The sequence below is a fragment of the Lathyrus oleraceus genome, chromosome 2 (assembly GCF_024323335.1).
Source record: "Lathyrus oleraceus cultivar Zhongwan6 chromosome 2, CAAS_Psat_ZW6_1.0, whole genome shotgun sequence".
In the NCBI taxonomy this organism is placed as follows: Eukaryota; Viridiplantae; Streptophyta; class Magnoliopsida; order Fabales; family Fabaceae; genus Lathyrus; species Lathyrus oleraceus.
Window position 1 is genome coordinate 87,000,045 of NC_066580.1, and position 22,809 is coordinate 87,022,853.

The 22,809-nt window shown below is 41.3% G+C and overlaps 1 protein-coding gene across 1 annotated transcript; it reads right to left on the reverse strand.

Annotated features, from left to right (window-relative positions):
- Positions 1–593: 593 nt before the first annotated feature.
- LOC127118249 (uncharacterized) lies at positions 594–1,363 on the reverse strand. Its single transcript, XM_051048404.1, has one exon. It carries the CDS (start codon positions 1,298–1,300, stop codon positions 632–634), a length of 669 nt encoding a protein of 222 aa, XP_050904361.1. The 5' UTR covers positions 1,301–1,363; the 3' UTR covers positions 594–631.
- Between the last annotated feature and the right edge of the window lie 21,446 nt (positions 1,364–22,809).

Genomic DNA, 22,809 nt, shown 5'->3' on the forward strand with positions numbered 1-22,809 from the left:
CAATCTATCTTAATCAAGATTTAGGTTAATATTTATTCATTGCATAAGCATTCAACAACAACCTCTCTAGCCTAGTGGTAAGGCATGTATAGTTTCAAGGAGGTCCTGGGTTCGAACCCCACTGGTGACAAATTCTGCACAGATATAAAGAAATTGAAGAGGAGAAGTTGTTGAAGATGAGATGAGGATGAAGATGATGGTGTTGGTTCCAAGTTTTCCTTCTTCTTCTTCACTAACCTTGTTTTCCTTCTTTCTCTTAAGCTTTCCTCTTTCTTCCTATACTTCCTGATACATAGAACAAGTAAAGTGGCTTATGGTGGTAGTAGGTAAGAGATATTAACATGTGGTCACCAATTACCACGAGTAACATGTGGTTGGAAAAGGTTACAGGTAGTAACAAATATCTCAAGTGACACAACACTTGTAGTATTTGTTCTACCGGAGCTATTGACCCATTATTAGTGTTATCAAAATGTCCCAATTAATAAAAGGTCAGTTCCACATGATATTAATTAAGTCAACCTGAACTCACTATTTTCTCTATTTATCCCAATTGACAACTTTTAGAGCACATAGGAACTCAGTTGGTCTCAATTAATTGGAGTTTAGGCATTTAAGAGAACACGGGGTATTACATCCTCCCCCCCTTAAATAAAAATTCGTCCTCGAATTTAAATATTACCTGGAAAAGATGAGGGTAAGCTTCTCGCATTTCTGACTCTAGTTCCCAGGTGGCGTCGCCTGGGTGTGATTCATCCCACTGAACTTTAACAAGAGGAATCTCCTTATTCCTTAACACCTTAACTTCTCGTCCTGTAATGCAACTTGGTAGAGGTTCGAAGGTCAGATCTGCTTCTACTTCTACTGAACTTGGAAGAATAGGCTGAAGAGAATCTGGAATGAACTTCCTGAGTTGAGATACGTGAAAAACATCATGCATTTCTGATAGAGAAGGTGGTAAGGCTAATCTGTAGGCTACTTCTCCAATTCTCTCTGTAATCTGGTATGGCCCTATGTATCTCGGACTTAGCTTCCGTGACTTAAACGGTCCTTTCAATCTCAACCTCGGAGTCACCTTCAAAAATACATGATCACCTTCATCAAATTCCAAAGGTCTTCTCCTGTGATCCGCATAGCTCTTTTGGCGATCTTGTGCTTTCTTTATCTTATCACAGACCATCTTTATCTTTTCCGTCGTCTCTTGAATAATCTCCGGTCCTAAGATCCTTTCTTCTCCAACTTCTGTCCAACATAAAGGTGTTCTACACTTCCGTCCATACAAAGCCTCATAAGGAGCCATCCCAATACTTGCATGATAACTATTGTTATATGCGAATTCAATCAATGGCAAAAGCTCCCTCCAATTCCCCCACTTTCAAGTACACAAGCTCTTAACATATCTTCCAGTGTCTGTATTATCCGTTCAGTCTGACCATCTGTCTGGGGATGGTTAGAGGTGCTTAAACACAATCTCGATCCCATAGCTTGTTGGAATGCTCTCCAAAACCTTGAAGTAAACTTTGGGTCTCTATCGGACACGATGCTAGTAGGAACACCGTGCAACCTAACAATTTCTGAAATGAACAACCGTGCAAGATGACTTGCCTTGTAAGTAGTCTTCACGGCCAAAAAGTGTGCGGACTTAGTCAACCGATCCACAATCACCCAAATTGAATCATAACCACCTTGAGTCCGAGGCAACCCTACCGCAAAATCCATTGAAATACTATCCCATTTCCAAACTGGAATTCCTAAAGGCTGTAATAACCCACCTGGCTTCTGATGTTCAATCTTTACCTGTTGGCATACAATGCATTCCGACACATACTCTGCGATATCCCTTTTCATTCCAGGCCACCAATAGTCCTTCTTCAAGTCTTGATACATCTTCGATGAACCTGGATGTATAGTAAATGCCCCTTTGTGAGCTTCCTCTAAAACTTTCCTTTTTAGCTCCACATCATCCGGAATACAAATCCTTTGATTAAACAGAATAACTCTGTCCGGTGACTGAGTGAAACCTGGTTGAGTCGACATCTTTTGCAATTTCTCATCTATCATTTGTCCTTGTCGGATCTCTTCCCTTAGGTTAGAGGTAACATTCAAATTTCCCATTATCACACCATCCTGCGTCCAACTAAACTGAAGATTGAGATCTCGGAACTTTTCCAACAACGCATATTCCAACATCATCAATTCAGCTTTATGTATCTCTTTCCGACTCAAGGCATCCGCAACCTTATTCGCCTTCCCTGGGTGATACTTAAGCTCAAAATCATAGTCCTTCAAGTATTCCATCCATCTCCTCTGTCTCATGTTTAACTCCTTCTGGTCAAATAAGTATTTCAAACTCTTGTGGTCACTAAACATCTGAAAATGCACCCCATACAAGTAATGTCTCCAAACTTTCAATACAAAGACAATAGCAGCCAGTTCAAGATCATGAGTTGGGTAGTTCTCTTCATGAGGCTTCAACTGACGGGAGGCATAGGCTACAACTTGACCATTCTGCATTAACACCCCTCCTAATCCTTTCTTAGAGGCGTCACAAAATACTTCATAAGACTTACTAGGATCAGGGATGACTAAAACAGGGGCAGTCGTCAGCTTCTCCTTCAAACTCATAAAACTCTTCTCACACTTTGAATCCCATTTGAAAGAAATTTCCTTTCGGGTAAGTCTAGTCATTGGTAACGCTATCTGTGAAAATCCCTTTATAAACCTTCGATAGTAACCTGCCAAACCTAAGAAACTTCTGACTTCGGAAGCATTCTTCGGTCTCTCCCAATTGATAACTGCTTCAACTTTAGATGGATCCACCGATACTCCTCCTTGTGATATCACATGACCAAGAAACCTTACTTCATTCATCCAAAATTCACACTTACTTAACTTGGCAAACAGTTGTTTCTCTTGCAGTATTGATAGAACAATCCTTAAGTGTTCTCCGTGCTCTTGAGGAGTACGAGAATAAATAAGAATGTCATCAATAAAGATCACCACGAACTGGTCCAAGTAGGGTTGGAATATCCGATTCATATAGTCCATGAAAACAGTTGGGGCATTCGTTACACCAAACGGCATTACAAGGAACTCATAATGGCCATATCGGGTCCTAAACGCGGTCTTCGGCACATCCGAACTCTTAACTCTTATTTGATGATAGCCCGATCGCAAATCAATCTTCGAGAACACGCAGGCTCCTTTCAACTGATCTAACAAATCGTCTATCCGAGGCAGAGGGTACTTGTTCTTGATGGTAGCTTTATTCAATTGACGATAATCAATACACAACCGCATACTACCGTCCTTCTTCTTTACTAGTAACACTGGAGCTCCCCATGGTGAGACACTCGGTCGGATAAAGTGCTTGGTCAACAACTCTTCCAATTGATTCTTCAACTCTCTCAACTCTAGTGGCGCCATGCGATACGGAGAGACGGAGATTGGAGCCGTCCCAGGTACCAGATCAATAGAGAATTCCACTTCCCTTTCAGGAGGAAGAGAGGAGACATCCTCAGGAAAAACTTCCGGAAATTCACAAACAACAGGGATTTGTGTAACATTCAGATTATCGCTAGATTCCTTGGTAAGAGCCAAGAGAACTGACTTTTCATTCTCAAACAAGAAATTAACCATGCCAACCGTACCTTCCAAGATTGTAGTTAACACATCCTTTGGAGTAGCTTCACTAGATGGAATGATAATCAACTTCTCTTCACAACCAATAAACACCGAGTTGGCAGAAAGCCAATCCATCCCCAAAACAACATCAACCTTCTTAAGTGGTAAACAAATAAGATCAATCTGAAAAACTCTACCATTCACCGAGAGCGAACAATTTTCACAAATCAACGGTGTCTCAACCGCATCATCCATGGCGGTAGTAACCACCATAGGAGGAGACAAGGGAATTGCTTGCAAGCCAAGACGCTTCATGCACCGAATTGATACAAAAGAGTGTGTCGCCCCACAATCAAACAATACAAAACAAGGATGATTATTGATGAAACACGTACCAGCAATTAAGGCATTGTTGCTCTTAGCCTTCCTTGCATCCAAAGTATAAACTCGACCAGCGCTCCTCCCCTGTATCTGATTCTTATTCTGAGGACATTCCCTAGACATGTGTCCCTCCTTGTGACATGTAAAACACCTAATTCCACTTACAGTACATTTTCCAAGATGATACTTCTTACATACTTGACATTGAGGAGGTTGGTTAGGTCTTGCATGTTGCACCTGTTTCCCCTTGAAAGCCTGGGATCTAGGCCTGAACTGATTTCCTGGCCTTCCTTGGTCTCTCTGCCCACTCCTGTACTGATCCCTTTCTTCCTGAACCTTCTTCAAACTGTTCTCAGCCACATAACATTGTCTTAATAGTTCAGCATAAGAAGTGAATTCCCTTTGAGAAACACTATGAGAAATTTCACCCCTCAAACCAAAAAGAAACTGATCAATCTTCCACCTCTCATCAGGAGCGTACGCGGCTTGTCTAGAATACGCAGCCATATCTTCGAACTTTTCAGCATACGCAGCTACTGACATAGCTCCCTGCCTGAGCTGTTGAAATTCAAACTCTTTCTGAGTCCTCAAAGAACTAGGAAAGTACTTATCCAAGAAAACAGTCTTAAAATGCTCCCAATCTCTAGGTATTCCTTGATTGGTCATAAGAGTTGAAGCACTCTCCCACCATCTTACAGCTGGACCCTTCATCATATGAGAAGCAAACACAACCTTATTTTCTTCACTACAATGCACTACCTGAAAAATCCTTTCCATGCCGGTTATCCACTCCTGAGCCTTCAAAGGATTCAGCCCACCATGGAATTCTGGGGGATTCATGCGGAAGAAATCTCGGAAACTACCACCTGTAGCTACCTGTGGAACTCCTTGAGGATGCAACCCACCATTCCACTGCTGCATCATCTGTTGCATGAATTGATTTTGTTGCTGTTGCATCTGTTGCATAAACTGAGGCCATTGAAAACCTTCACTACCACTTGGCGGTTCAGAGTCCGAGTTCTGAGTTCTAGGCCTACCACGACCTCTGCGTCCGTCAGCCATGATCCTGAATGTCATACAAATAGGATTAAGTTGATCAGGCTCAATACTATGAATATAACACCAAGGACAATGATGACAACCCACATATGAGGCAGAAAGGAATACTTATAATATTTCATGGCTAGGTCGAGGATACGACCTGCTCTGATACCAACTGTAACACCCACATATAATATATGTCTAGAATACATATTATACATAGTGTAAAACTGGTACTGAAATACATAAGTGCCTAGCAGCACATCATACATATACAATACATGCCCAAAATAACATAATATGGCATAAGTGTACATAAGAGTGCCCAAAATAAAACTACTGAACTAGATCATTAGACAATGATCTCAAAAATATCTACACAGCGGAAGAAAAGCCATCAGTCCTCAGGTAAGCAAGACATCACTCTATCTTGCCCTTACCCTTATCCTGTTCAGAACCACCTGAAAAAAATAATCAACAACATGGGGTGAGATAACAATCTCAGTGGGTTCCCTATCTTATGGGTCCACTCGACTCTACAGGGTTTTCTAATCAATATTCAGCTCATGTCCAACTCAAGTCGACAAGGGAACGAAGACTTGAGCGATGGGGAACTAACTCGCAATTGTATGGCAACATGCAACTGAGTTCTCATAACTCAACCACGATCATTATTCAGATCACGACGCATCAATTCCCGAACGGACTTACGTCTAAGCCATACCCGGTTCATGCATGCTCGTATGATTCGACTTTCGCGGTGGATATCCGGTCCCCCTATGGGACTTAAACCCACTATTGAGAACCATCACTCGTATGGGACTTTACCCACTTTGAGTCTCTTTCACCGTATGGGCCTTATCCCACTTTGGTGTCCACCTTTCCCCCATGTCCGCCATGGTTGGGGCTCAAACCCAATTGAGGCTCGAATCATTGGTCCCACATCCCAATGCTTACACGTCTAAGCATACCAATAGAGATGTGTACCACCACAGAAAAACACACATTCTGAATACATGATCGGTTCCATAATCATCGGTTCCACGAACCATAACAAATTCATCAATCACAGGTGACTTCATTCACCACATTACATAAATAATAACATGGCATGTTCCATACAATGCGTCTCATACACATAACTCACATATGTTCCATAACCTAGATTATCCTTCTAAGTTATTAATCATATTATACTACTAGATTTCCTCACTCTCCTTTGTAAGGTTTTTAATCATGTTATTTCACAATCAAACATATCAACCATGTTTAGTTTTCATCTTAATAAAATTCATGGCATTTATAAATCACATCATATTTTATAACATGGAATAATAATAATAGCCATTTACGTTATCTTTCTAACGCATCCGGCCGTGTTCAAAATGGAGGTATAATACTCAATTAATTCATCAATCTATCTTAATCAAGATTTAGGTTAATATTTATTCATTGCATAAGCATTCAACAACAACCTCTCTAGCCTAGTGGTAAGGCATGTATAGTTTCAAGGAGGTCCTGGGTTCGAACCCCACTGGTGACAAATTCTGCACAGATATAAAGAAATTGAAGAGGAGAAGTTGTTGAAGATGAGATGAGGATGAAGATGATGGTGTTGGTTCCAAGTTTTCCTTCTTCTTCTTCACTAACCTTGTTTTCCTTCTTTCTCTTAAGCTTTCCTCTTTCTTCCTATACTTCCTGATACATAGAACAAGTAAAGTGGCTTATGGTGGTAGTAGGTAAGAGATATTAACATGTGGTCACCAATTACCACGAGTAACATGTGGTTGGAAAAGGTTACAGGTAGTAACAAATATCTCAAGTGACACAACACTTGTAGTATTTGTTCTACCGGAGCTATTGACCCATTATTAGTGTTACCAAAATGTCCCAATTAATAAAAGGTCAGTTCCACATGATATTAATTAAGTCAACCTGAACTCACTATTTGCTCTATTTATCCCAATTGACAACTTTTAGAGCACATAGGAACTCAGTTGGTCTCAATTAATTGGAGTTTAGGCATTTAAGAGAACACGGGGTATTACATCCTCCCCCCCTTAAATAAAAATTCGTCCTCGAATTTAAATATTACCTGGAAAAGATGAGGGTAAGCTTCTCGCATTTCTGACTCTAGTTCCCAGGTGGCGTCGCCTGGGTGTGATTCATCCCACTGAACTTTAACAAGAGGAATCTCCTTATTCCTTAACACCTTAACTTCTCGTCCTGTAATGCAACTTGGTAGAGGTTCGAAGGTCAGATCTGCTTCTACTTCTACTGAACTTGGAAGAATAGGCTGAAGAGAATCTGGAATGAACTTCCTGAGTTGAGATACGTGAAAAACATCATGCATTTCTGATAGAGAAGGTGGTAAGGCTAATCTGTAGGCTACTTCTCCAATTCTCTCTGTAATCTGGTATGGCCCTATGTATCTCGGACTTAGCTTCCGTGACTTAAACGGTCCTTTCAATCTCAACCTCGGAGTCACCTTCAAAAATACATGATCACCTTCATCAAATTCCAAAGGTCTTCTCCTGTGATCCGCATAGCTCTTTTGGCGATCTTGTGCTTTCTTTATCTTATCACAGACCATCTTTATCTTTTCCGTCGTCTCTTGAATAATCTCCGGTCCTAAGATCCTTTCTTCTCCAACTTCTGTCCAACATAAAGGTGTTCTACACTTCCGTCCATACAAAGCCTCATAAGGAGCCATCCCAATACTTGCATGATAACTATTGTTATATGCGAATTCAATCAATGGCAAAAGCTCCCTCCAATTCCCCCCACTTTCAAGTACACAAGCTCTTAACATATCTTCCAGTGTCTGTATTATCCGTTCAGTCTGACCATCTGTCTGGGGATGGTTAGAGGTGCTTAAACACAATCTCGATCCCATAGCTTGTTGGAATGCTCTCCAAAACCTTGAAGTAAACTTTGGGTCTCTATCGGACACGATGCTAGTAGGAACACCGTGCAACCTAACAATTTCTGAAATGAACAACCGTGCAAGATGACTTGCCTTGTAAGTAGTCTTCACGGCCAAAAAGTGTGCGGACTTAGTCAACCGATCCACAATCACCCAAATTGAATCATAACCACCTTGAGTCCGAGGCAACCCTACCGCAAAATCCATTGAAATACTATCCCATTTCCAAACTGGAATTCCTAAAGGCTGTAATAACCCACCTGGCTTCTGATGTTCAATCTTTACCTGTTGGCATACAATGCATTCCGACACATACTCTGCGATATCCCTTTTCATTCCAGGCCACCAATAGTCCTTCTTCAAGTCTTGATACATCTTCGATGAACCTGGATGTATAGTAAATGCCCCTTTGTGAGCTTCCTCTAAAACTTTCCTTTTTAGCTCCACATCATCCGGAATACAAATCCTTTGATTAAACAGAATAACTCTGTCCGGTGACTGAGTGAAACCTGGTTGAGTCGACATCTTTTGCAATTTCTCATCTATCATTTGTCCTTGTCGGATCTCTTCCCTTAGGTTAGAGGTAACATTCAAATTTCCCATTATCACACCATCCTGCGTCCAACTAAACTGAAGATTGAGATCTCGGAACTTTTCCAACAACGCATATTCCAACATCATCAATTCAGCTTTATGTATCTCTTTCCGACTCAAGGCATCCGCAACCTTATTCGCCTTCCCTGGGTGATACTTAAGCTCAAAATCATAGTCCTTCAAGTATTCCATCCATCTCCTCTGTCTCATGTTTAACTCCTTCTGGTCAAATAAGTATTTCAAACTCTTGTGGTCACTAAACATCTGAAAATGCACCCCATACAAGTAATGTCTCCAAACTTTCAATACAAAGACAATAGCAGCCAGTTCAAGATCATGAGTTGGGTAGTTCTCTTCATGAGGCTTCAACTGACGGGAGGCATAGGCTACAACTTGACCATTCTGCATTAACACCCCTCCTAATCCTTTCTTAGAGGCGTCACAAAATACTTCATAAGACTTACTAGGATCAGGGATGACTAAAACAGGGGCAGTCGTCAGCTTCTCCTTCAAACTCATAAAACTCTTCTCACACTTTGAATCCCATTTGAAAGAAATTTCCTTTCGGGTAAGTCTAGTCATTGGTAACGCTATCTGTGAAAATCCCTTTATAAACCTTCGATAGTAACCTGCCAAACCTAAGAAACTTCTGACTTCGGAAGCATTCTTCGGTCTCTCCCAATTGATAACTGCTTCAACTTTAGATGGATCCACCGATACTCCTCCTTGTGATATCACATGACCAAGAAACCTTACTTCATTCATCCAAAATTCACACTTACTTAACTTGGCAAACAGTTGTTTCTCTTGCAGTATTGATAGAACAATCCTTAAGTGTTCTCCGTGCTCTTGAGGAGTACGAGAATAAATAAGAATGTCATCAATAAAGATCACCACGAACTGGTCCAAGTAGGGTTGGAATATCCGATTCATATAGTCCATGAAAACAGTTGGGGCATTCGTTACACCAAACGGCATTACAAGGAACTCATAATGGCCATATCGGGTCCTAAACGCGGTCTTCGGCACATCCGAACTCTTAACTCTTATTTGATGATAGCCCGATCGCAAATCAATCTTCGAGAACACGCAGGCTCCTTTCAACTGATCTAACAAATCGTCTATCCGAGGCAGAGGGTACTTGTTCTTGATGGTAGCTTTATTCAATTGACGATAATCAATACACAACCGCATACTACCGTCCTTCTTCTTTACTAGTAACACTGGAGCTCCCCATGGTGAGACACTCGGTCGGATAAAGTGCTTGGTCAACAACTCTTCCAATTGATTCTTCAACTCTCTCAACTCTAGTGGCGCCATGCGATACGGAGAGACGGAGATTGGAGCCGTCCCAGGTACCAGATCAATAGAGAATTCCACTTCCCTTTCAGGAGGAAGAGAGGAGACATCCTCAGGAAAAACTTCCGGAAATTCACAAACAACAGGGATTTGTGTAACATTCAGATTATCGCTAGATTCCTTGGTAAGAGCCAAGAGAACTGACTTTTCATTCTCAAACAAGAAATTAACCATGCCAACCGTACCTTCCAAGATTGTAGTTAACACATCCTTTGGAGTAGCTTCACTAGATGGAATGATAATCAACTTCTCTTCACAACCAATAAACACCGAGTTGGCAGAAAGCCAATCCATCCCCAAAACAACATCAACCTTCTTAAGTGGTAAACAAATAAGATCAATCTGAAAAACTCTACCATTCACCGAGAGCGAACAATTTTCACAAATCAACGGTGTCTCAACCGCATCATCCATGGCGGTAGTAACCACCATAGGAGGAGACAAGGGAATTGCTTGCAAGCCAAGACGCTTCATGCACCGAATTGATACAAAAGAGTGTGTCGCCCCACAATCAAACAATACAAAACAAGGATGATTATTGATGAAACACGTACCAGCAATTAAGGCATTGTTGCTCTTAGCCTTCCTTGCATCCAAAGTATAAACTCGACCAGCGCTCCTCCCCTGTATCTGATTCTTATTCTGAGGACATTCCCTAGACATGTGTCCCTCCTTGTGACATGTAAAACACCTAATTCCACTTACAGTACATTTTCCAAGATGATACTTCTTACATACTTGACATTGAGGAGGTTGGTTAGGTCTTGCATGTTGCACCTGTTTCCCCTTGAAAGCCTGGGATCTAGGCCTGAACTGATTTCCTGGCCTTCCTTGGTCTCTCTGCCCACTCCTGTACTGATCCCTTTCTTCCTGAACCTTCTTCAAACTGTTCTCAGCCACATAACATTGTCTTAATAGTTCAGCATAAGAAGTGAATTCCCTTTGAGAAACACTATGAGAAATTTCACCCCTCAAACCAAAAAGAAACTGATCAATCTTCCACCTCTCATCAGGAGCGTACGCGCTTTCCATGCCGGTTATCCACTCCTGAGCCTTCAAAGGATTCAGCCCACCATGGAATTCTGGGGGATTCATGCGGAAGAAATCTCGGAAACTACCACCTGTAGCTACCTGTGGAACTCCTTGAGGATGCAACCCACCATTCCACTGCTGCATCATCTGTTGCATGAATTGATTTTGTTGCTGTTGCATCTGTTGCATAAACTGAGGCCATTGAAAACCTTCACTACCACTTGGCGGTTCAGAGTCCGAGTTCTGAGTTCTAGGCCTACCACGACCTCTGCGTCCGTCAGCCATGATCCTGAATGTCATACAAATAGGATTAAGTTGATCAGGCTCAATACTATGAATATAACACCAAGGACAATGATGACAACCCACATATGAGGCAGAAAGGAATACTTATAATATTTCATGGCTAGGTCGAGGATACGACCTGCTCTGATACCAACTGTAACACCCACATATAATATATGTCTAGAATACATATTATACATAGTGTAAAACTGGTACTGAAATACATAAGTGCCTAGCAGCACATCATACATATACAATACATGCCCAAAATAACATAATATGGCATAAGTGTACATAAGAGTGCCCAAAATAAAACTACTGAACTAGATCATTAGACAATGATCTCAAAAATATCTACACAGCGGAAGAAAAGCCATCAGTCCTCAGGTAAGCAAGACATCACTCTATCTTGCCCTTACCCTTATCCTGTTCAGAACCACCTGAAAAAAATAATCAACAACATGGGGTGAGATAACAATCTCAGTGGGTTCCCTATCTTATGGGTCCACTCGACTCTACAGGGTTTTCTAATCAATATTCAGCTCATGTCCAACTCAAGTCGACAAGGGAACGAAGACTTGAGCGATGGGGAACTAACTCGCAATTGTATGGCAACATGCAACTGAGTTCTCATAACTCAACCACGATCATTATTCAGATCACGACGCATCAATTCCCGAACGGACTTACGTCTAAGCCATACCCGGTTCATGCATGCTCGTATGATTCGACTTTCGCGGTGGATATCCGGTCCCCCTATGGGACTTAAACCCACTATTGAGAACCATCACTCGTATGGGACTTTACCCACTTTGAGTCTCTTTCACCGTATGGGCCTTATCCCACTTTGGTGTCCACCTTTCCCCCATGTCCGCCATGGTTGGGGCTCAAACCCAATTGAGGCTCGAATCATTGGTCCCACATCCCAATGCTTACACGTCTAAGCATACCAATAGAGATGTGTACCACCACAGAAAAACACACATTCTGAATACATGATCGGTTCCATAATCATCGGTTCCACGAACCATAACAAATTCATCAATCACAGGTGACTTCATTCACCACATTACATAAATAATAACATGGCATGTTCCATACAATGCGTCTCATACACATAACTCACATATGTTCCATAACCTAGATTATCCTTCTAAGTTATTAATCATATTATACTACTAGATTTCCTCACTCTCCTTTGTAAGGTTTTTAATCATGTTATTTCACAATCAAACATATCAACCATGTTTAGTTTTCATCTTAATAAAATTCATGGCATTTATAAATCACATCATATTTTATAACATGGAATAATAATAATAGCCATTTACGTTATCTTTCTAACGCATCCGGCCGTGTTCAAAATGGAGGTATAATACTCAATTAATTCATCAATCTATCTTAATCAAGATTTAGGTTAATATTTATTCATTGCATAAGCATTCAACAACAACCTCTCTAGCCTAGTGGTAAGGCATGTATAGTTTCAAGGAGGTCCTGGGTTCGAACCCCACTGGTGACAAATTCTGCACAGATATAAAGAAATTGAAGAGGAGAAGTTGTTGAAGATGAGATGAGGATGAAGATGATGGTGTTGGTTCCAAGTTTTCCTTCTTCTTCTTCACTAACCTTGTTTTCCTTCTTTCTCTTAAGCTTTCCTCTTTCTTCCTATACTTCCTGATACATAGAACAAGTAAAGTGGCTTATGGTGGTAGTAGGTAAGAGATATTATGTGGTCACCATTGTGGTTGGAAAAGGTTACAGGTAGTAACAAATATCTCAAGTGACACAACACTTGTAGTATTTGTTCTACCGGAGCTATTGACCCATTATTAGTGTTACCAAAATGTCCCAATTAATATTGACAACTTTTAGAGCACATAGGAACTCAGTTGGTCTCAATTAATTGGAGTTTAGGCATTTAAGAGAACACGGGGTATTACATCCTCCCCCCCTTAAATAAAAATTCGTCCTCGAATTTAAATATTACCTGGAAAAGATGAGGGTAAGCTTCTCGCATTTCTGACTCTAGTTCCCAGGTGGCGTCGCCTGGGTGTGATTCATCCCACTGAACTTTAACAAGAGGAATCTCCTTATTCCTTAACACCTTAACTTCTCGTCCTGTAATGCAACTTGGTAGAGGTTCGAAGGTCAGATCTGCTTCTACTTCTACTGAACTTGGAAGAATAGGCTGAAGAGAATCTGGAATGAACTTCCTGAGTTGAGATACGTGAAAAACATCATGCATTTCTGATAGAGAAGGTGGTAAGGCTAATCTGTAGGCTACTTCTCCAATTCTCTCTGTAATCTGGTATGGCCCTATGTATCTCGGACTTAGCTTCCGTGACTTAAACGGTCCTTTCAATCTCAACCTCGGAGTCACCTTCAAAAATACATGATCACCTTCATCAAATTCCAAAGGTCTTCTCCTGTGATCCGCATAGCTCTTTTGGCGATCTTGTGCTTTCTTTATCTTATCACAGACCATCTTTATCTTTTCCGTCGTCTCTTGAATAATCTCCGGTCCTAAGATCCTTTCTTCTCCAACTTCTGTCCAACATAAAGGTGTTCTACACTTCCGTCCATACAAAGCCTCATAAGGAGCCATCCCAATACTTGCATGATAACTATTGTTATATGCGAATTCAATCAATGGCAAAAGCTCCCTCCAATTCCCCCCACTTTCAAGTACACAAGCTCTTAACATATCTTCCAGTGTCTGTATTATCCGTTCAGTCTGACCATCTGTCTGGGGATGGTTAGAGGTGCTTAAACACAATCTCGATCCCATAGCTTGTTGGAATGCTCTCCAAAACCTTGAAGTAAACTTTGGGTCTCTATCGGACACGATGCTAGTAGGAACACCGTGCAACCTAACAATTTCTGAAATGAACAACCGTGCAAGATGACTTGCCTTGTAAGTAGTCTTCACGGCCAAAAAGTGTGCGGACTTAGTCAACCGATCCACAATCACCCAAATTGAATCATAACCACCTTGAGTCCGAGGCAACCCTACCGCAAAATCCATTGAAATACTATCCCATTTCCAAACTGGAATTCCTAAAGGCTGTAATAACCCACCTGGCTTCTGATGTTCAATCTTTACCTGTTGGCATACAATGCATTCCGACACATACTCTGCGATATCCCTTTTCATTCCAGGCCACCAATAGTCCTTCTTCAAGTCTTGATACATCTTCGATGAACCTGGATGTATAGTAAATGCCCCTTTGTGAGCTTCCTCTAAAACTTTCCTTTTTAGCTCCACATCATCCGGAATACAAATCCTTTGATTAAACAGAATAACTCTGTCCGGTGACTGAGTGAAACCTGGTTGAGTCGACATCTTTTGCAATTTCTCATCTATCATTTGTCCTTGTCGGATCTCTTCCCTTAGGTTAGAGGTAACATTCAAATTTCCCATTATCACACCATCCTGCGTCCAACTAAACTGAAGATTGAGATCTCGGAACTTTTCCAACAACGCATATTCCAACATCATCAATTCAGCTTTATGTATCTCTTTCCGACTCAAGGCATCCGCAACCTTATTCGCCTTCCCTGGGTGATACTTAAGCTCAAAATCATAGTCCTTCAAGTATTCCATCCATCTCCTCTGTCTCATGTTTAACTCCTTCTGGTCAAATAAGTATTTCAAACTCTTGTGGTCACTAAACATCTGAAAATGCACCCCATACAAGTAATGTCTCCAAACTTTCAATACAAAGACAATAGCAGCCAGTTCAAGATCATGAGTTGGGTAGTTCTCTTCATGAGGCTTCAACTGACGGGAGGCATAGGCTACAACTTGACCATTCTGCATTAACACCCCTCCTAATCCTTTCTTAGAGGCGTCACAAAATACTTCATAAGACTTACTAGGATCAGGGATGACTAAAACAGGGGCAGTCGTCAGCTTCTCCTTCAAACTCATAAAACTCTTCTCACACTTTGAATCCCATTTGAAAGAAATTTCCTTTCGGGTAAGTCTAGTCATTGGTAACGCTATCTGTGAAAATCCCTTTATAAACCTTCGATAGTAACCTGCCAAACCTAAGAAACTTCTGACTTCGGAAGCATTCTTCGGTCTCTCCCAATTGATAACTGCTTCAACTTTAGATGGATCCACCGATACTCCTCCTTGTGATATCACATGACCAAGAAACCTTACTTCATTCATCCAAAATTCACACTTACTTAACTTGGCAAACAGTTGTTTCTCTTGCAGTATTGATAGAACAATCCTTAAGTGTTCTCCGTGCTCTTGAGGAGTACGAGAATAAATAAGAATGTCATCAATAAAGATCACCACGAACTGGTCCAAGTAGGGTTGGAATATCCGATTCATATAGTCCATGAAAACAGTTGGGGCATTCGTTACACCAAACGGCATTACAAGGAACTCATAATGGCCATATCGGGTCCTAAACGCGGTCTTCGGCACATCCGAACTCTTGACTCTTATTTGATGATAGCCCGATCGCAAATCAATCTTCGAGAACACGCAGGCTCCTTTCAACTGATCTAACAAATCGTCTATCCGAGGCAGAGGGTACTTGTTCTTGATGGTAGCTTTATTCAATTGACGATAATCAATACACAACCGCATACTACCGTCCTTCTTCTTTACTAGTAACACTGGAGCTCCCCATGGTGAGACACTCGGTCGGATAAAGTGCTTGGTCAACAACTCTTCCAATTGATTCTTCAACTCTCTCAACTCTAGTGGCGCCATGCGATACGGAGAGACGGAGATTGGAGCCGTCCCAGGTACCAGATCAATAGAGAATTCCACTTCCCTTTCAGGAGGAAGAGAGGAGACATCCTCAGGAAAAACTTCCGGAAATTCACAAACAACAGGGATTTGTGTAACATTCAGATTATCGCTAGATTCCTTGGTAAGAGCCAAGAGAACTGACTTTTCATTCTCAAACAAGAAATTAACCATGCCAACCGTACCTTCCAAGATTGTAGTTAACACATCCTTTGGAGTAGCTTCACTAGATGGAATGATAATCAACTTCTCTTCACAACCAATAAACACCGAGTTGGCAGAAAGCCAATCCATCCCCAAAACAACATCAACCTTCTTAAGTGGTAAACAAATAAGATCAATCTGAAAAACTCTACCATTCACCGAGAGCGAACAATTTTCACAAATCAACGGTGTCTCAACCGCATCATCCATGGCGGTAGTAACCACCATAGGAGGAGACAAGGGAATTGCTTGCAAGCCAAGACGCTTCATGCACCGAATTGATACAAAAGAGTGTGTCGCCCCACAATCAAACAATACAAAACAAGGATGATTATTGATGAAACACGTACCAGCAATTAAGGCATTGTTGCTCTTAGCCTTCCTTGCATCCAAAGTATAAACTCGACCAGCGCTCCTCCCCTGTATCTGATTCTTATTCTGAGGACATTCCCTAGACATGTGTCCCTCCTTGTGACATGTAAAACACCTAATTCCACTTACAGTACATTTTCCAAGATGATACTTCTTACATACTTGACATTGAGGAGGTTGGTTAGGTCTTGCATGTTGCACCTGTTTCCCCTTGAAAGCCTGGGATCTAGGCCTGAACTGATTTCCTGGCCTTCCTTGGTCTCTCTGCCCACTCCTGTACTGATCCCTTTCTTCCTGAACCTTCTTCAAACTGTTCTCAGCCACATAACATTGTCTTAATAGTTCAGCATAAGAAGTGAATTCCCTTTGAGAAACACTATGAGAAATTTCACCCCTCAAACCAAAAAGAAACTGATCAATCTTCCACCTCTCATCAGGAGCGTACGCGGCTTGTCTAGAATACGCAGCCATATCTTCGAACTTTTCAGCATACGCAGCTACTGACATAGCTCCCTGCCTGAGCTGTTGAAATTCAAACTCTTTCTGAGTCCTCAAAGAACTAGGAAAGTACTTATCCAAGAAAACAGTCTTAAAATGCTCCAATCTCTAGGTATTCCTTGATTGGTCATAAGAGTTGAAGCACTCTCCCACCATCTTACAGCTGGACCCTTCATCATATGAGAAGCAAACACAACCTTATTTTCTTCACTACAATGCACTACCTGAAAAATCCTTTCCATGCCGGTTATCCACTCCTGAGCCTTCAAAGGATTCAGCCCACCATGGAATTCTGGGGGATTCATGCGGAAGAAATCTCGGAAACTACCACCTGTAGCTACCTGTGGAACTCCTTGAGGATGCAACCCACCATTCCACTGCTGCATCATCTGTTGCATGAATTGATTTTGTTGCTGTTGCATCTGTTGCATAAACTGAGGCCATTGAAAACCTTCACTACCACTTGGCGGTTCAGAGTCCGAGTTCTGAGTTCTAGGCCTACCACGACCTCTGCGTCCGTCAGCCATGATCCTGAATGTCATACAAATAGGATTAAGTTGATCAGGCTCAATACTATGAATATAACACCAAGGACAATGATGACAACCCACATATGAGGCAGAAAGGAATACTTATAATATTTCATGGCTAGGTCGAGGATACGACCTGCTCTGATACCAACTGTAACACCCACATATAATATATGTCTAGAATACATATTATACATAGTGTAAAACTGGTACTGAAATACATAAGTGCCTAGCAGCACATCATACATATACAATACATGCCCAAAATAACATAATATGGCATAAGTGTACATAAGAGTGCCCAAAATAAAACTACTGAACTAGATCATTAGACAATGATCTCAAAAATATCTACACAGCGGAAGAAAAGCCATCAGTCCTCAGGTAAGCAAGACATCACTCTATCTTGCCCTTACCCTTATCCTGTTCAGAACCACCTGAAAAAAATAATCAACAACATGGGGTGAGATAACAATCTCAGTGGGTTCCCTATCTTATGGGTCCACTCGACTCTACAGGGTTTTCTAATCAATATTCAGCTCATGTCCAACTCAAGTCGACAAGGGAACGAAGACTTGAGCGATGGGGAACTAACTCGCAATTGTATGGCAACATGCAACTGAGTTCTCATAACTCAACCACGATCATTATTCAGATCACGACGCATCAATTCCCGAACGGACTTACGTCTAAGCCATACCCGGTTCATGCATGCTCGTATGATTCGACTTTCGCGGTGGATATCCGGTCCCCCTATGGGACTTAAACCCACTATTGAGAACCATCACTCGTATGGGACTTTACCCACTTTGAGTCTCTTTCACCGTATGGGCCTTATCCCACTTTGGTGTCCACCTTTCCCCCATGTCCGCCATGGTTGGGGCTCAAACCCAATTGAGGCTCGAATCATTGGTCCCACATCCCAATGCTTACACGTCTAAGCATACCAATAGAGATGTGTACCACCACAGAAAAACACACATTCTGAATACATGATCGGTTCCATAATCATCGGTTCCACGAACCATAACAAATTCATCAATCACAGGTGACTTCATTCACCACATTACATAAATAATAACATGGCATGTTCCATACAATGCGTCTCATACACATAACTCACATATGTTCCATAACCTAGATTATCCTTCTAAGTTATTAATCATATTATACTACTAGATTTCCTCACTCTCCTTTGTAAGGTTTTTAATCATGTTATTTCACAATCAAACATATCAACCATGTTTAGTTTCATCTTAATAAATTCATGGCATTTATAAATCACATCATATTTTATAACATGGAATAATAATAGCCATTTACGTTATCTTTCTAACGCATCTGGCCGTGTTCAAAATGGAGGTATAATACTCAATTAATTCATCAATCTATCTTAATCAAGATTTAGGTTAATATTTATTCATTGCATAAGCATTCAACAACAACCTCTCTAGCCTAGTGGTAAGGCATGTATAGTTTCAAGGAGGTCCTGGGTTCGAACCCCACTGGTGACAAATTCTGCACAGATATAAAGAAATTGAAGAGGAGAAGTTGTTGAAGATGAGATGAGGATGAAGATGATGGTGTTGGTTCCAAGTTTTCCTTCTTCTTCTTCACTAACCTGTTTTCCTTCTTTCTCTTAAGCTTTCTCTTTCTTCCTATACTTCCTGATACATAGAACAAGTAAAGTGGCTTATGGTGGTAGTAGGTAAGAGATATTAACATGTGGTTCACCAAGGTTACAGGTAGTAACAAATATCTCAAGTGACACAACACTTGTAGTATTTGTCTACGGAGCTATTGACCCATTATTAGTGTTACCAAAATGTCCCAATTAATAAAAGGTCAGTTCCACATGATATTATTAAGTCAACCTGAACTCACTATTTGCTCTATTTATCCCATTGACAACTTTTAGAGCACATAGGAACTCAGTTGGTCTCATTAATTGGAGTTTAGGCATTTAAGAGAACACGGGGTATTACATCCTCCCCCCCTTAAATAAAAATTCGTCCTCGAATTTAAATATTACCTGGAAAAGATGAGGGTAAGCTTCTCGCATTTCTGACTCTAGTTCCCAGGTGGCGTCGCCTGGGTGTGATTCATCCCACTGAACTTTAACAAGTACTCTGCGATATCCCTTTTCATTCCAGGCCACCAATAGTCCTTCTTCAAGTCTTGATACATCTTCGATGAACCTGGATGTATAGTAAATGCCCCTTTGTGAGCTTCCTCTAAAACTTTCCTTTTTAGCTCCACATCATCCGGAATACAAATCCTTTGATTAAACAGAATAACTCTGTCCGGTGACTGAGTGAAACCTGGTTGAGTCGACATCTTTTGCAATTTCTCATCTATCATTTGTCCTTGTCGGATCTCTTCCCTTAGGTTAGAGGTAACATTCAAATTTCCCATTATCACACCATCCTGCGTCCAACTAAACTAAAGATTGAGATCTCGGAACTTTTCCAACAACGCATATTCCAACATCATCAATTCAGCTTTATGTATCTCTTTCCGACTCAAGGCATCCGCAACCTTATTCGCCTTCCCTGGGTGATACTTAAGCTCAAAATCATAGTCCTTCAAGTATTCCATCCATCTCCTCTGTCTCATGTTTAACTCCTTCTGGTCAAATAAGTATTTCAAACTCTTGTGGTCACTAAACATCTGAAAATGCACCCCATACAAGTAATGTCTCCAAACTTTCAATACAAAGACAATAGCAGCCAGTTCAAGATCATGAGTTGGGTAGTTCTCTTCATGAGGCTTCAACTGACGGGAGGCATAGGCTACAACTTGACCATTCTGCATTAACACCCCTCCTAATCCTTTCTTAGAGGCGTCACAAAATACTTCATAAGACTTACTAGGATCAGGGATGACTAAAACAGGGGCAGTCGTCAGCTTCTCCTTCAAACTCATAAAACTCTTCTCACACTTTGAATCCCATTTGAAAGAAATTTCCTTTCGGGTAAGTCTAGTCATTGGTAACGCTATCTGTGAAAATCCCTTATAAACCTTCGATAGTAACCTGCCAAACCTAAGAAACTTCTGACTTCGGAAGCATTCTTCGGTCTCTCCCAATTGATAACTACTTCAACTTTAGATGGATCCACCGATACTCCTCCTTGTGATATCACATGACCAAGAAACCTTACTTCATTCATCCAAAATTCACACTTACTTAACTTGGCAAACAGTTGTTTCTCTTGCAGTATTGATAGAACAATCCTTAAGTGTTCTCCGTGCTCTTGAGGAGTACGAGAATAAATAAGAATGTCATCAATAAAGATCACCACGAACTGGTCCAAGTAGGGTTGGAATATCCGATTCATATAGTCCATGAAAACAGTTGGGGCATTCGTTACACCAAACGGCATTACAAGGAACTCATAATGGCCATATCGGGTCCTAAACGCGGTCTTCGACACATCCGAACTCTTGACTCTTATTTGATGATAGCCCGATCGCAAATCAATCTTCGAGAACACGCAGGCTCCTTTCAACTGATCTAACAAATCGTCTATCCGAGGCAGAGGGTACTTGTTCTTGATGGTAGCTTTATTCAATTGACGATAATCAATACACAACTGCATACTACCGTCCTTTATCTTTACTAGTAACACTGGAGCTCCCCATGGTGAGACACTCGGTCGGATAAAGTGCTTGGTCAACAACTCTTCCAATTGATTCTTCAACTCTCTCAACTCTAGTAGCGCCATGCGATACGGAGAGACGGAGATTGGAGCCGTCCCAGGTTCCAGATCAATAGAGAATTCCACTTCCCTTTCAGGAGGAAGAGAGGAGACATCCTCAGGAAAAACTTCCGGAAATTCACAAACAACAGGGATTTGTGTAACATTCAGATTATCGCTAGATTCCTTGGTAAGAGCCAAGAGAACTGACTTTTCATTCTCAAACAAGAAATTAACCATGCCAACCGTACCTTCCAAGATTGTAGTTAACACATCCTTTGGAGTAGCTTCACTAGATGGAATGATAATCAACTTCTCTTCACAACTAATAAACACCGAGTTGGCAGAAAGCCAATCCATCCCCAAAACAACATCAACCTTCTTAAGTGGTAAACAAATAAGATCAATCTGAAAAACTCTACCATTCACCGAGAGCGAACAATTTTCACAAATCAACGGTGTCTCAACCGCATCATCCATGGCGGTAGTAACCACCATAGGAGGAGACAAGGGAATTGCTTGCAAGCCAAGACGCTTCATGCACCGAATTGATACAAAAGAGTGTGTCCCCCCACAATCAAACAATACAAAACAAGGATGATTATTGATGAAACACGTACCAGCAATTAAGGCATTGTTGCTCTTAGCCTTCCTTGCATCCAAAGTATAAACTCGACCAGCGCTCCTCCCCTGTATCTGATTCTTATTCTGAGGACATCCCTAGACATGTGTCCCTCCTTGTGACATGTAAAAACACCTAATTCCATTTACAGTACATTTTCCAAGATGATACTTCTTACATACTTGACATTGAGGAGGTTGGTTAGGTCTTGCATGTTGCACCTGTTTCCCCTTGAAAGCCTGGGATCTAGGCCTGAACTGATTTCCTGGCCTTCCTTGGTCTCTCTGCCCACTCCTGTACTGATCCCTTTCTTCCTGAACCTTCTTCAAACTGTTCTCAGCCACATAACATTGTCTTAATAGTTCAGCATAAGAAGTGAATTCCCTTTGAGAAACACTATGAGAAATTTCACCCCTCAAACCAAAAAGAAACTGATCAATCTTCCACCTCTCATCAGGAGCGTACGCGGCTTGTCTAGAATAGGCAGCCATATCTTCGAACTTTTCAGCATACGCAGCTACTGACATAGCTCCCTGCCTGAGCTGTTGAAATTCAAACTCTTTCTGAGTCCTCAAAGAACTAGGAAAGTACTTATCCAAGAAAACAGTCTTAAAATGCTCCCAATCTCTAGGTATTCCTTGATTGGTCATAATAGTTGAAGCACTCTCCCACCATCTTACAGCTGGACCCTTCATCATATGAGAAGCAAACACAACCTTATTTTCTTCACTACAATGCACTACCTGAAAAATCCTTTCCATGCCGGTTATCCATTCCTGAGCCTTCAAAGGATTCAGCCCACCATGGAATTCTGGGGGATTCATGCGGAAGAAATCTCGGAAACTACCACCTGTAGCTACCTGTGGAAC

What these genes read in the sequence shown, in the direction of transcription:
- LOC127118249 (XM_051048404.1), bottom strand. Translation starts at nt 1,300, where the DNA reads ATGGCTCCTTATGAGGCTTTGTATGGACGGAAGTGTAGAACACCTTTA.